Here is a 14,777-nt window from a genome sequence, read left to right on the forward strand (position 1 = left end):
TTTGTTATGCTCCTCTCCAGTCCTTGCTATACCCAACTTCTTGAAGCCATTTGCCTTGTTCACTGATGCTTCGAAGCTCAGAACTGGGGCTGTACTTGCCCAAAAGGGAGCTGACAATGAGTGGCCTCTGTGTTCCTACTTGTCCCAGTCTTTGGTCAGTGCCAAGCAATGCTACTAAGTCTATGACTTGGAGATGCTAGCTGTCATTTGCACCCTCAAGGCTTTCCGACCCTACTTGCTATCCCCTGTTGAACCAACTGTGGTCTTCACCAACCACAAAAACTTGGAATACTAATGTGAGCCTCAACAGCTCACCCCTCATCAGGCCTGATGGGCCACTACCATCCAGTCCTACCCTATCTGGTTCTCCTGGCAGGCTGGCCACCTACAGGTCCCAGCCAACACCTTGTCCCACAAAAGGACTCTTGAGGAACCTGCCCTAGTAGCCACGGTCCTCCCCCCAGACCTTTGGCTTTCAGAGGGGGTGGATTCCCATGTCTGTCTTGTTTCCCCCACTTTTTCCAACACAAAATTACAAAAACAGTTGAAACTCAACCATCTAATGTGAATAGGACGTCTTCCCACCCAGATACAACATTCTAAAGAAAACTCAAAGCTGTATTCTCACCCTGCTGAGGAAAAACCAAAGGAGAATAGGCTGCCTGACACTCACCCTTTGAGGAAACCTGAAAAAGGAGCAAGGGGAGTTTACACTATATCTGTGGACCTGTATGAGTGCATCAAGAACAATACATCAAAGGACTCAACAGGCCTGGAACCTTGGGATAATGTTACTATTGCAGAAGACAGAACAAAATGGTTTGGAAATACACATCTATACATTCCCCCCAAAGATCATCACCACTGCATGTGCTCATATCATGACCATGAGTCAGCCAGACATCCAGGACAAAAAGCGATGTTTGCAAAGATGTGAAAAGAAGTGTGCAGTAACCAGCAGGGAAAGGGAAAGGGTAAGGCACAAGCTGATGATGACACCAGTGGTCAAGCAGCTGAGGCTGGTCCCACCAATGCTCCTGAACCTCCCCACTTACACACCACCTTCACCACCTACTCTGATGGCACACACCATGCTGCTGTCAACCTCCTCACCTTGGCTGCCCTTGCCTGGGATGACAAGCCTCAACTACCAATTGCAGCAGGTGACTACCTGGACATTGTTAGGGTGCTTGATGTCTTCCATGACAGGGACCACATTGATGGGTGCTCACCAGAACAGGTTAAGTATTTTGGGTTGCTGTCTGAAATCTACAGAGCAACAGATGTGATCAACAGCACTGTCTCTAAGATTTGCACCTGGAAGCTTAATGGTACAGCCCTGCTCTCAGAAGTTGTCATGGTCAACATGTTGGAAAGAAGCTTGTTGGGACTTTTAGAAGTGGTAACTGGGGGTGCATACCATCATCTTCTCCATCAGCAGATCAGCAAGTTCCTTGCACTCCCTGCTTCTTGACTTCTCAATCAGATTTGCCCAAAACAAGAGGAACCATCAGTTTCCCACAAACAAAAGGAAGAAGTCACATTGGAATGGAAGAATGACAATGGGTGGAAGGCATTAGAGCTGACCTATGTTGATGGGGCTGCATCGTATAAAGAGGTTGGTGCATGACTTGGTATGGGGACTCACAACTCTGCTTGGGAGGTTTTACTGCAGGATGCTTCATGGGCTGGGATCCACAAGCACTACCATAATGCCATCCACTCCACTGACCCTCTCCCTGCTACTCCTTTTGTCCCCATCCCTGTGGATCAACTTCAGTTCTATCTGGGAGGACAGTCCCCCATCCCTGCTGACCATGTCCTCTACCAGCATGTATGTTTCCAGTGTCATTACCTGGGACATTGGTCATGTTGCAACAGATGTGGCTCCTGCTATACTCCAGCCCTCGAGGAACCACCAACTCCATCACCATCATCACCTGTCACCTTGTGGACCCATTCCTGCATTTACACTACTCACTGACCCCTTTCTGCCCACCCTGCCAATGTATCTGGCTTGTCCTCAAGGGTCTGAGGACCTTAGAGGGGGGGTGATGTTATGCCCATGTCAGGGGTCTTTCCTTTTTTGACTTCATGAGGTCACATGTATCACATGCCTCATCACATCTCTCATGGTTGTCAACATCCTAGGGGTTTGTATGCCATGAGGCTCACTCAGATCTCCAGCTGTCAAGGTATTTCCAATACCTGTCAAGATCATGCCTCTTGTTTGATCTGGTGTTCCACTGCCCACTCTGATGGATGACTTGTTATTTTCCCCACTTCTGGTCTGTCTATGACTTGTTTATGTTGCTCAAATGTGGTACTATAGCTCCAGTGTCTGGCTCCTTGCTGCACATTGATTGCACAGCTGGTATAGCCTTTGTTTCCTTGCCTCTGCCCATCATATGACACCATATGACTTGTCCTGACTTATTTATTTGACTGATGCTTTTGTTGGTTACTGCGGATATGTGTCGTGACATGTCTTGTCGCAACTGGTATGGTACTTGTGCTTAGAAGTATATAGTCCCATGTACTTTACCTTGTATCCTCAGTTTTTCAATAGCTTGCAACTCAGCTTCATCCCTTTGCTCTCATCCTCATTCCCTCCTCTGTGTGACAACCCTAGGGACCACCAGAAAGAGTGAACCTCTGTCAGACTTCAGCAATAACTGAGCCATAGGGGTTATGACATGTTCGGCCTGTAGACTCCCCCTTGCATGCTTTGTGCCTATTCCATTTGAAGAAGTCACTGTGCTTGGGCATAACAGAAGGTGGTCAACAGAGATGTTCAAAGAACAGAACTGTTACTAATTTTGGTGAAACTTCTTGTTTGGACTAGTGGAAGGGTCAATGAAAAGCAGGAATTTGAAGTTACCTGGAGAGAATCTCTAGCTACTATCCAAAATTAAAAAAACAGTTTAGATTTGTTTCTGGAGAGCATTTAGATTTGTTTTTGGAGAGCATGCTTCATCTGCAAACCTACCTGAGGGGATGAGCAGTGTATGGATGCCTCCATTTGGAAGTGACTTGTTGTAACACTCCTTTCATGCTTGGTAAAACACTTATTGGCCAATGAGAGGGCTTGCTCAAGTATGAAAGGCTAGTCAACAGCTGTGTTGCATAGCTGTTGCCCAGATGTTGGTTTTGGAGAATCAGAGATTGCCAACATTGCTACCCAGCACATTCCAAGTTTTTAAGTCAACCAATGACAGGCATCACTATTGCTCACCCCCCCCCCCCCCCACTGCTGTCACTATTATAGTATGCCTGCACACCAGCTTACTGCTTCAACTTGTGAAATATAGGTAGGTATGTGTCTTCTCTAGCTTTCTGTCTGTGCTGAGGTACTCTATTTTTGTCAGTGCTATTCCTTGGATGGTGACAACAGCAGGGTACATTATTGCTGTGTCATCACATCCATTGCCAGTCACCTTGTTGCATTCAGGCTGTCACTATGAATGTAATGGCTGGTGCTTTGTGGTCGGTCATCTTCTGTTTGGTAGGGGTTGTTATGTGTCAACTTCATTTCTCTTGTACTCTGATACATACATTCTTGTGTTTGTGATGTTGTACCTGGGTTTGAAATGCTGTCACTAGCAGGGAGTTTGAGCCTCTGCTTGACTGTTGGTATGTGCAAGGCAGGTCCTCTTTCTTTCCTCCATCACTGACACCATTCCTGCCTGGAACAGTATCACAGCCATTTGGAAGGAGAAGCTTGGACATCTCTGTGTGGATGCATTCATTCATTCTACTGGTATGTTCACTGCTGAAGTGTTGCCACTTTTATGAACTTTTGAGTTTGGGTAGCACTTGTTTTTCTTGTCACTTCAGCTCCATCTTTATGCACATGAAGGCAAACCAGATACTATTCTGTCTGATTGCTAACTGCCAAAAGGCTGATGGCTCTGCTTGTGCAGCAAATGCAAAGTGTAAACAGCAGCCACCCCACTGTGCACAATGCTGCAAGTTGGCAGGTGGCTGTGGACTTCCTGGCCACCAGCCAAAGGGTGCCCTTCCTTTGCCATCACTGTCACGACTCCAGCCACTGCATGATGTGTCTGAGTCCTCAGTGACCTTGCAGGTTGTTGATCCTTCATTGATGGCAGTTTCCATGGAAGCTGTTGTAGAGGGTGCAACCTTGCTGACTGTTGGCTCTTCCCCAACTGAAACCTTTTCCTCTACTCCACACTTGTTCTCAATGTCATCTAGTCCCCTGATGGTATTAATATTGGTATGCTTATGTAATTAGTTGTGGCAGGGTTTCATTACAAATGTGCCATGACATCATTGTAGCTGTGTTTTCATTACCAATTCACTACTTTACTTTGTAGTGTAAGGTCCACTTTTGTGATGACATAAAAGTAATGTTGTGCTGTGCAGTGTGCCATCAGCATGTCATGTGATGTCATGTGACATGCTTCACTGCACATGCTACAACCAGTGGCTGATGACCAAACAGCAGCAAACAGAAAATTTTATAAAAGATGCACTTCAACACACCACTCTTCATCTTTCTCTCTCCCATGTTCCTCTTACCACTCCCTTGATGCCAGACTTCACCTATGTAGACTGCAGCTGCATGGGTTTAAGGTATGTCTTGTAGTATCCTGCTGTTGTCCTGCAGCACACTATGGGTGTGTAGGTTACTGATACTATCTTCCTGTGGGTTCTGGGGGTTTAGTCTGTGCCTGCTTTTGCAGGCCAGCTGGGGTTCTGGGGGTTACATAGTCTGTGCCTGCTAGTGCAGGTCAGCTTTGGACTCTTTCATTGTGGGACCTGGGGGCTTAGTCTGTGCCTGTTAATGCAGGCCAGCTTTGTGGGTTCTGGGGGATTGATTGTCTGTGCTTGCCAGTGCAGGCCAGCTTCTGACTGACATCTATATTATCTTTGTACTAGTCTTTTAGATACCTTATTTTCTCTAGAGATCTCAGTGTCTTTCTGGGGAGGAGCCCCTCCAGGATGCCTGAGGTCTCAGTTCCACTTGGAACATTTGCTCTGTAACTTAGTCCTGTATTTTTCTTGGCTGTGTATTTGGTCAATCCTGCATTTTCTTGGCTGTGTATTTGGTCAATCCTGTATTTTCTGGGCTGTGTATTTGGCTGGTCAATCCTTGTAGTTGCTAGGCTGTGTAACATGAATTGCCCCCATGCTGCTTGATTTTTTGAAGTTGTGTAACCCTAACCCTAACCCTAGCAAAGGACATGCACTGGGCAAAGTAGAAATCCCACCACCCTGGTGACTGAGTTAAAGGGTAAACCTGAGGGTCAGATAAGTGTGAAATCTAAGGGATCCATACCACATGGGGTGGGTGTGAGGTTGTGTGTAAGTAGTAGGCAAATGGGTATGGCATAGGCCAAAGTCTTGGGACCCAAGACCAAGGTAATCAATCCATTGGTCTAAGCTCATGTTCAATCCATTGGGTCTAACCTTTACTATACATCAGTAAATCACTTTGAGCTGTGGAGCTCTCCACAGTGCTCCATAATATGCAGAGTCCCCTAGCTAGGTCCAGGCTGGACAGATGCACCCAACAACACTTTTTGCTATGGCTAGTTGCCTGTTACTATGGAGTGGTCACATTGTCATGGAACTTTGTCCAGTATCTTACTTACTATGGATTGCTATGGAACTTTCATGCTTAGATATCACTGTACAAAACTGGCCAGACTGTATTCTCCTTGGGGTGTTGTCCTCTTTGTGTTGGCTGTGCATACCTACATTGTAGCCTGCATTGCTTGTTGGTAGTACATACATACGTTGGTAACTCATGTGGTAGATACCTCAGTTTGAATATCAACTGTAATACCTCTACTAGGTCTTCTTTATCAGCCTTCTGTCAGGACTTGTACAAGGACACTGCTACATAACATGTCAACTACAGAGCAAGTCCACTTTTGTGTTCAGTATCATTTGATCAACTTCATAACATCTCAGCTGTAATGTCCCACCCTTGGTACTGCATTGGTACTTGTCAGTGAGCATCAGCAGATTCCTGGAGCTTTAGACCCCCTTGGGTGAGAGGATCAGTTCTAACCTGACAAGAGACTTTAAAAGAAAACAAGCAGACAGACAACTAAGTGCAGAATGTTAGATTAGGATCAAACATGAAGAACGGAGACATAGCAAGAGACTGTCAAGACTGGTTGCTCCTAGGGACAAAGGGGGGGGGGGGGGGTTCCACAATGAATGCTGATGTGGTACTGGCTACTGGGGGTCACAACCAAAAGGTGCCTAGTGGTGAAGGGAGACCTGCTGAAAGGCCAAAAAGCAAGTAATGTGGAGGGGGCTTACTCTGTACTTTGCCATGCTATCTTGCAATGCCCTCATACAAGTTTTGACAGAAAGCTGAAGGTACCAACATTGAACCTCTTATTGGTGTGGGTAGGTGCATCTCCCAGTGAGGTCAGCCAACTCCACTTGCAGGAGGTGGGTGCATCCTCCAAACAGGTTGGCTGACCCCACTTCCAGGCAGTGGGTCCACCCTCCAAACAGGTTGGCTGACCCCACTTCCAGGTAGTGGGTCCACCCTCCAATCATGTCAGCTGACCCCACTTCCAGGAGGTGGGTCCATCCTCCAGCCAAGTCAGCCAACCCCACTTTCAGGCACTGGGTGCATCCTCCAAACAGGTTGGCTGAACCCACTTCCAGGCACTGGGTCCACCCTCCAAACAGGTCAGCCAACCCCACTTCCAGGCACTGGGTCCACCCTCCAAACAGGTCAGCCAACCCCACTTCCAGGCACTGGGTCCACCCTCCAAACAGGTTGGCCAACCCCCACTTCCAGGCAGTGGGTGCATCCTCCAAACAGGTCAGCCAACCCCACTTCCAGGCACTGAGTCCACCCTCCAAACAGGTTGGCTGACCCCACTTCCATGGGGTACATCCATCTCCCCATGAGGTTGGCCAATCCCACCTCCACACACCAGCCTACCCACCTTTGGGCACCATCAGCTGATATTGGTTAGTCCCACTTTTAAGACAAAATGTACATGTCAGATGACCCACTTTCAGGCCTACAGGTGACTGAAGGGTCTGCACAGCTGGGATACAGAATATGAAGGATACTAAATTAATTTCTTATTTTCCTTTGGAAGAGTAGTTGAACAATATCTACTACCCTATTACTAGGTAAACATATGCAGAAGTATATTTTTTTCCTGTTCAAAACCAACCTCTTACAGAACCCATACTCCCTGAAAATCCATACCTCCCAGACAGTCCTGACAGCCATGGGTTAAGAGGGAGTCTACTGTACATCATGGACACCTTACTGATACTTTGGATTTCAGTAGACTTGCAGCACTACACAACATACTCATGAAATTATGAACTTAGTATGTGTGATGTGTGGGATTCAGGTCAACCTGCTACTGAATTATGCTGGGGTGAAGATTCCCCAGAGGGTTTTATTAACATAAAAAGACAAAGAGGAACAAAGGGGGGAAAAATCCATCCATCCGTTCCAAAACTCATTTAGCAGTTGCCACCTGCATCCAAGTCATAAGCTCCTGTTAGAACGGCCAATCCGACGATGATGGACAACACACGGCGAACCCACCTAGTGTCCGGCAAAATGAATGTCGCGAGGAACGGTAGGGCTGTGATAACGGACCCATAGAGGTTGCACGGACGGGGGTGGCATTGACACCGTCTGTGACGACAGTGCGCTAATCTGCGATTTCTCCGGAGTCTCCGTAACCTTCGACGTCCGTGATTCAGAAAGGCTGGATGATGGCAGTAGCGCCGTGGTGGTCGTGGGCGAGGGACTGGTGACCTTGGACCGTTGTCCGGTTTTCAAGACACTATACTGAAGTGCTGCTTGTGGTTTCATGCGCCGTTCTGGGTCCCGAACAAGACGCCGTGCCACGAAGCCGACAAAATCATCATCCTGGCATCAAAGAACTCGAGGAAGGTTTTTCGTACCAGGTCCTCTTCTCTGACCCTTGAAGTTGACCACGGATCGTGGTGCTCCACTGTTATCTATACACACACAAAAAGGGTTTGAACTGCGATGACAACGTAGATTCCATTGTTCAAACTTACCGAAAAGGAGCCTCTTCGGTGGGTTGCGGTCAATGACTTCTTGATTTGGAGGACCAAGAACCTCCATCATACAAGACAATTGTTCCTGCTCGTTCTCGCCAGGGAAGATTGGGAATCCCGTGTACAATTCGGCGAGGATGCACCCTGGGTTCCACATGTCGATGGCCACATGGTAGTTGATGCCGAGGATGACCTCCAGTGAAGGGTAGCACTGACTTTGGGTGTGCGTATAAACTAGGCAAAGAAGAGTGAGATAACAGTGAACCTCCTGAATTGATGGAACCCAAGCTCACTCTTCTCGTGCTCGAAGCAAGTACTGCCAAAGTCGATCACCTTGATCGCGCTCTTCGGCGGGTGTTTGAGCAGAACATCCTTTGAGAAGGATGGCCTGAGTTAACAGAGCAATGCACTGATGTCTGGGTACTTTAACTCGGGCTTAAGGCCGCAGCGAACGATTCTATGATTATGATGCCACATCAAGTATGATGACATGGTCATCTGGCTCGTGAAACGCCGTATCAAGGTGGTGGTGAAGCCCGACAAGTCTGTTCGCCTTGATCAACTCGTACAAGTTAATGCTCAGCAGCTCCATTGCGATGCACAAGTGGCTGCAGAAGTAGAAATGCTCTGTCATCTTGACGACGTGGTTTTCTCCTCTTGGTCCTATTCCAAAAAAAAAACCGTCTCGGTGAGGGAAAATGAAAGGGAAGGTAGAAAAACTGCGGTTGAAACACACATACCTATTTGCGTAGATTGTCCAAAATCGTGATTTCGACCAAATCCTGGTGATGGAAGCGTTTCTTATTTCGAATTAGCTTGATCGCGACAGATTCACCAGTTCGGTGATCTCGACAGTTCAACACCTGACCGAAAGATCCATTGCCTAGGGCATCCACGACTTCATATCGATATGCCAGGTGGTCACTGCGCACTACTAGATAGATGTCCGGATCAGCTTGCTTCTTCTGACTTCCAGTACCAATGAAATAAACTAGAGAATGATGGAACATCTCTTCACGTGCGTAGGGACACAGGTGCCGAGCCTGTGGGCTGTGCAGCAGTTCTGCAACAAGTCAAGGTAAGGGGGACGAGAAGCGGGTAAAGACCACACAGTACAACTCACCTTGTGGCGTCATTCCGGGTGTGGGAGAAATCGGGTCTTGGATTTCAATATCTCATCCAACTCTTCGTGCGTTGCTCCATGTGCCATCTTTACCTGCTGACGACTGATGTATTGCTTCATCTCTTCATCACCTAGGAACTCCTCTTCCACCGCCTCAGGAACCGGGGACGGCGTCGATAGTGACTGACGGCTTGACGATGGACTCCGCTGCACGATGCTGATGATGGGAGGAGCAGCCACCCGCTAAAGAAATCTTAGGGCTCAAGAGTTTCAGGCTCTTGGGGGGAGAGTGCTGAGAACCTGGGGGGAAGGTGCGATGATTCGTTGAGCGGAGGCGCTGGCGCGCAGATTGACGCCTGGAGACTGGCTGGCCATCCGCTTCCGCAACTTGTTGCCACTTTGAGCATCTCCGTTTTCCAAGACGCAAATTCGTCCGTCACTGCGTCTGCATGTATCGGTGACGAGTTTGCAGAGGGAGCAGTCATGTTCAGGCTGACGCGTCTGCTAACTAGTGTGTCCCACCCGGAACGCAGTCCTGGTGAACCAGCTGCACATGTACGACCCGAGATACGAGGTATCTTGGCTGGGGGGTTCTTTGGCAATGCCCAAACATATTGAGGAGAGCAGAGGATGGATGATCCTTGGGCTCTTTTGATGCGCTATGACCAGTCGTACCAACTGGAGGCAAGTCGGCAATCGTGGGCACCTGATCGGTGGTTCGCAGCGACTGCTTCTGCATCGAGCTCACGGTTTGGGACATGATACGAGAGGACGGCGGAGTCATCGTGATGGCAGAAGCAGCTGTAGGTACCGAGTTGTTCTCTAGATTGGCGACACGCTGCGCGGTAGTAGCAGGAAGCGCGGACATCTGCTTTGGTGCAAAGCCACAGCCGGAGCCTTCTTCGGGTCCGCGGAAGAGAGCGTCTGCAAAATGATAGTTTGTTACACATGGATATCCGAAGGAGGATCAATCAAGTACGCTGTTACTTGCCTTGTCCTTTTTCCTGCCCATCAGCACCGATATCCTACTCTCGCTCCGATCCTCGAGACCTTGCATCACCCTCGCCTTTTCTCCTTCCCTCGTTTTGTGATTACCACTACTTTCTCTCGTCCCTTTGGCCGTCCCAGTGTCACTCATTTCGCTGTGCAAACTCCTTTTCGAACTTGAACCCTTGAGAAACGAAGGTCACCCTAAACTCAGAACTGATGTCTTCTCCTGAGATGTGCTTGGTGTGGTCGGGGGAGGCCTAGAAAATGATTCTTTGATGGGCGAGCTATTTGCTACTTTGATACGGCTTTATCCGGACAGGACGACTGGAGCCATCGACATCGTTGGTGTTACTGGGACCGCAGCAGCGTTCGACATCGATATTTGCACAATGTGCGGAGATGACCGGCGGAAGAATGGGATGGAGGAGGGTGTGAGGCGTTTCGACTGGTTACGTCTGAACGAAGGGACAGGGCTGGGTGACGCATTCACGTTGGCGTTGAACGCGGTGGTATTGCTGATACTGGAACCAGTTCCTGGACGACTTACAGCCCCCCCCCTATCTTGCGATCGGGTGTCTTTCTAGACTGCAGGGAGGCGAGCCAGGCATTCGAGGGGACCCGACAGAAGAGAGCGACGCGAGAGAGGCGGCAGAGCCGATGGCTTCTGGTCAAATCGGTGACCAAACAGTTTTGTTCGACGCAGAACGGGCAAAGGCTTACCCCTTTCGCAACTGCTGACTGAAACTTTATATGGAGCGCGGGCTCAGCGGGAAGCTCGACGTCTTGCTATTAGGTTATGACGAATCCTTGTCTCCCACTCTCATGGACGCAACCAAGGGCGAACTCGTCAACTGGATATTCAGCACGTTAGAAAACTCCATTTCTTTGAGGGTGTCTAGTGAACGGAAGGTGCAGTCTCAAGTGCAGCAGTGAAACCCATGATTTGTTGATTCGTGTGAATGAACATCATAGGATTTGGATGACGGTGGGTTCTCCAGGGATACTATACGCTCGATACTGCCCTCATCGCCAGCAGCGAGAGGAAATGCAACATCGTGGAAAGACTGAGGTGGGACAGGGCGCACACAGTCCTCCTCCAACGCCTCAGCTCCACTTGCCAGAAAGCCCGTGCGATCCTTCACAGTACCGTCACCACCCGAGTAGACACCCAAGATATCGCTCCCCGCACTGTTCCGTCAACCTTAGCCTACACCAGTGGAGTGTCTACATGAGATAGCAAAGACGGATGTCGCACTTATTGCAGTTGATAACGATGCCGAGTTACGCGAACTCGTGGGGGTGCCTGTATGTCGTAGAGGATGCAGAGCCGCGCTTGGGCATGGAGCTAATACCAGCACTGATAGACTTTTCAGGGGTCCTGTCGGGGCCCAACAACGCTTGATGCGTGTCGCCACTCGTGGCTGCAGGGGTGTGCGCATCGCCAGTGTCGTGTCCAACATCTACTAAGCCAGATCTGCCATGGTCCTTTCTCTATCCTTCCTTTGAGCTTCCTTGCGACTGACTTCCCCACCGCACTCATTAACGCCACTCTTCCAATGGACGCGATCTGCGATGCTTCCAAGCGTACCACGGCGGCTGATGCGGTTGAGACTGCCGATGGTGGGCAGCGTCGTTCATGCTTGACCAACCTTCCTGCGTCCCGTCGTCCGAGGTGCGCGTTCGCGCCTCGCCAAGTGGAGTGAATGCGGTTGAAGGGGATGATGAGGTGGGCGAATCGCTGAGCAGGACGTGCTCGCTCGGGAGGGGGGTACGAGTGGCGAGAGAAGGTGAGGAAGGCTTGACTGCGTCCGACAGGTGTTTTGCGCGAGTGGAAGATTTCTTCTCCGCCGCTCTCTTCTGCAATAGAGTGACGGGTGCAGATGTCCATGATGGTCGTCATCAATATCACCAACGGAAGTAGTTCATAGCACGTCGGTTCGTGGATCAGATCTTGACCCCGTGATTGCGCAGGCGCCTTGATCAGGTCACTGATCGTTAACACACCCCGCGCTAATGCTAGGGTGAGTTAGCAAAGAGACATGTTCCTTGTGGATTTCCCAACTGCACGGCAGAGTATTATGGAAGTATGTTTTTGGAAGCCAGATCCCCGAAGGGGGAGCTGGGAAAGCTCCACTGTGCTGCGGTGTCTGGCGTGGAGGACGGGGCACAGAAACACGAAGCTGCTGAGAAGATCAGTAGTAGGTTTCACCAGGAACACAACTATACCTATCGAGCTGGCTTGGTACCGCAGAGTATGGGATGAACCCGTTGCCGCATCGCTATGAGCAATCGAGAATGGTAGCAAGGAAAAACCGATGGTTGAGTCTTTCCCTCACAGATGCATCACAGGCAGGCGGTCAGACGACGAGAAGAAATGGGGCGGTTCAACAGGAACTTGGTGATCGTAGTTTACATGTGGGTCGGGCTGTACAGTGCAGATAGGCGCGTGGATATTCGACTCCGCAGTCCCTTGCCCTTCGCACTTCACCACCATCGTCCCCTACAGTCGTAGCACACTTACTGCTTAAGATATCCTAAAACCTGTTTTCTTATCATGGCGCCGAACTCTCTTCGTTCCTGGTGGCGTTCGCTGCGGCGTTCTCAACCTCCGAGTGGCAATGCTGGTATATTACTCCCCACTGAAGCCACACATTCAGTTTCCCCGCATGCAGTCGTCCCTACGCCGGCTTCAGACTATCGCTTAGATCCTACAGAGGCTAAAAAGCAGATTGATCGCATCCCTCGTTTTCGCATTCTTGTCATGGGCAGAGCAAATGCGGGTAAAACAACTATTTTACAGCGGGTCTGTAACACTACGGATCAGCCTGAGATCTTCGATGGAAACGGAGTGAAGGTATGTGCGTGCGCTATGGGCTTCATGTTTGTCAACCTGTCATTCTGCCAGGTTAATTCTGGGGTGGTGCAGGGTTCACTATCGGTAAGGCCACTATATGAAATTAAATGGGGCTCACATCAAACTTGTGCAGCGTGGTGTCCATACCATTGAGGATGAGCTGGTGTTTCAAAGTAACCAACAGTTTGTGTTCCATGACTCGTGCGGATTCGAGGCAGGGGAGGAGGCAGAGTTTGATAAGATGAAGAAATTTGTCACAGAACATGCCAAGGCCACCAAACTGGAGCAGAGAATACATGCGATTTGGTAAGGACCTGTCTGAGTCACACCACTGGAAGTCCACTGACATGCTTGTACTTGATTTAGGTATTGCATTCCTTTGAATGAAAGGCATAGGATGGTCACAGCTGCTGAAAAGAAGTTCTTTAATGAGTGTGATTCAGGGCATGGTATGTGATCACAAATATCACATCATATTTGGTGCATGGATTTAGGCTTTGCACAGTTCCTGTGATTGTGCTACTAACAAAGGCAGACACTTTGAGTCTTGATGCATTTCAGGAGCTTAAGAAAAAGGGGTCAACTGTAGATGATGCAAGGAAAAGGGCTCCAGAAGTAGGAAAGGAGGTACAAAAGTGCTGCCTGGACAAGGTCAAAGATTGGCTGGATAAACTGCAGTTTCCACCTCAAAACTACCTGGTGCTTACCAGTAAGTAAGCTATGGATTAATACCCTGCCAGTAGCAAATGTGTCTCTCCAGGTATGCAACAGAAGGGTGCAGATTGTAAAGAGCTGTTGAAATGCACAGCAAGTGCATTGACAGAGGAAGGACTGCAAGGGCTGCTTATATCTTCACAGCAGTCAAACCTGGGACTGTGCATGGAATTTGCCATAATGAAGTGAGTGGCACAAATCAAGATGCACAGGGTACTGACTAGAGAAAGGACATTGAAGAGGATCTTGAACAATGTGGCTCACCAAATTGAATTGGACACCATAGCAAATGCCCTTGCAACATGGTTCCCATTTGTAAGCAACCAGTGCTTTGGGTGAATAAGAGGCTGATTAAGTTATAGAAAGTGTGTGAAATTCTGCAAGTACAAGTATAACTGATGCTGAATGTGATTGTTGCTGTTGTTTTTGGACTGGAATTGATAGTATGTAAGTTGACTGAGGGAAGATGGTATTGGATGCATGATGACCAAGTTCAATCCCACTGTGTTGGACTGGGGTTCATAGAGAGTGAGTGGAGTCATGGCTGATGGTAGTGGATGCATGCTGACATGTTCACTCCAAACTGTTGGACTGGGGTTCAAAGTTAGTGAGTGGAGTCATAGCTGATGGTGGTGGATGCATGCTGACATGTTCACTCCCACCCTGTTGCTCTGGGGTTCATAGAGAGTGAGTGGAGTCATGGCAGATGGTAGTGGATGTATGCTGACATGTTCACTCCAACTCTGTTGCACTGGGGTTCATAGGATGTGAGTGGAGTCATTGGAAATGGAGGTGGAGATGGAGATGCATGCATGCTGACATGTTCACACCACCCTGTTGCACTGGGGTTCATAGGATGTGAGTGGGGTCATTGCAGGTGTTGGTGGATGCATGGTGACATGTTCACTCACACCCTGTTGTCCTGGGGTTCATAGTATGTGAGTGGAGTCATGGCAAATGGTGATGGATGCATGTTGACATGTTTACTCCCACCCTGTTGACTGGGGTTCATAGATAGTGAGTGGAGTCATGGCAGATGGTTGTGGT

The 14,777-nt window shown here is 48.9% G+C and overlaps 2 protein-coding genes across 2 annotated transcripts; one reads left to right on the forward strand and one right to left on the reverse strand.

Moving 5' to 3' along the window:
* Nucleotides 1–7,189: 7,189 nt before the first annotated feature.
* F5J12DRAFT_930082 (uncharacterized protein) lies at nucleotides 7,190–12,239 on the reverse strand. Its single transcript, XM_051749528.1, is given in 21 exon segments — nucleotides 7,190–7,226; nucleotides 7,278–7,493; nucleotides 7,565–7,845; nucleotides 7,930–7,986; nucleotides 8,050–8,283; nucleotides 8,343–8,437; nucleotides 8,474–8,506; nucleotides 8,619–8,712; nucleotides 8,790–8,831; nucleotides 8,918–9,092; nucleotides 9,266–9,389; nucleotides 9,473–9,617; nucleotides 9,848–10,096; nucleotides 10,160–10,343; nucleotides 10,363–10,419; nucleotides 10,515–10,683; nucleotides 10,710–10,747; nucleotides 10,883–10,948; nucleotides 11,128–11,350; nucleotides 11,448–11,583; nucleotides 11,627–12,239. 19 exon segments carry the CDS (start codon nucleotides 12,060–12,062, stop codon nucleotides 7,565–7,567), a joined length of 2,838 nt encoding a protein of 945 aa, XP_051594806.1. The 5' UTR covers nucleotides 12,063–12,239; the 3' UTR covers nucleotides 7,190–7,226; nucleotides 7,278–7,493.
* A 390-nt stretch (nucleotides 12,240–12,629) lies between these two features.
* Nucleotides 12,630–14,125, forward strand: F5J12DRAFT_970483 (uncharacterized protein; the record flags this gene model as incomplete). The annotated part of the gene is made up of 8 exons (XM_051750077.1): nucleotides 12,630–13,016; nucleotides 13,068–13,100; nucleotides 13,150–13,322; nucleotides 13,383–13,465; nucleotides 13,522–13,725; nucleotides 13,777–13,915; nucleotides 13,961–14,045; nucleotides 14,093–14,125. The coding sequence occupies exons 1-8, from the start codon at nucleotides 12,717–12,719 to the stop codon at nucleotides 14,123–14,125; spliced, it is 1,050 nt and encodes a 349-aa protein (XP_051594807.1). The 5' UTR covers nucleotides 12,630–12,716.
* Nucleotides 14,126–14,777: the final 652 nt, after the last annotated feature.

This window comes from Pisolithus orientalis, assembly GCF_024613125.1.
Source record: "Pisolithus orientalis strain OTSU chromosome Unknown F5J12scaffold_72, whole genome shotgun sequence".
Lineage (NCBI taxonomy): Eukaryota > Fungi > Basidiomycota > Agaricomycetes > Boletales > Pisolithaceae > Pisolithus > Pisolithus orientalis.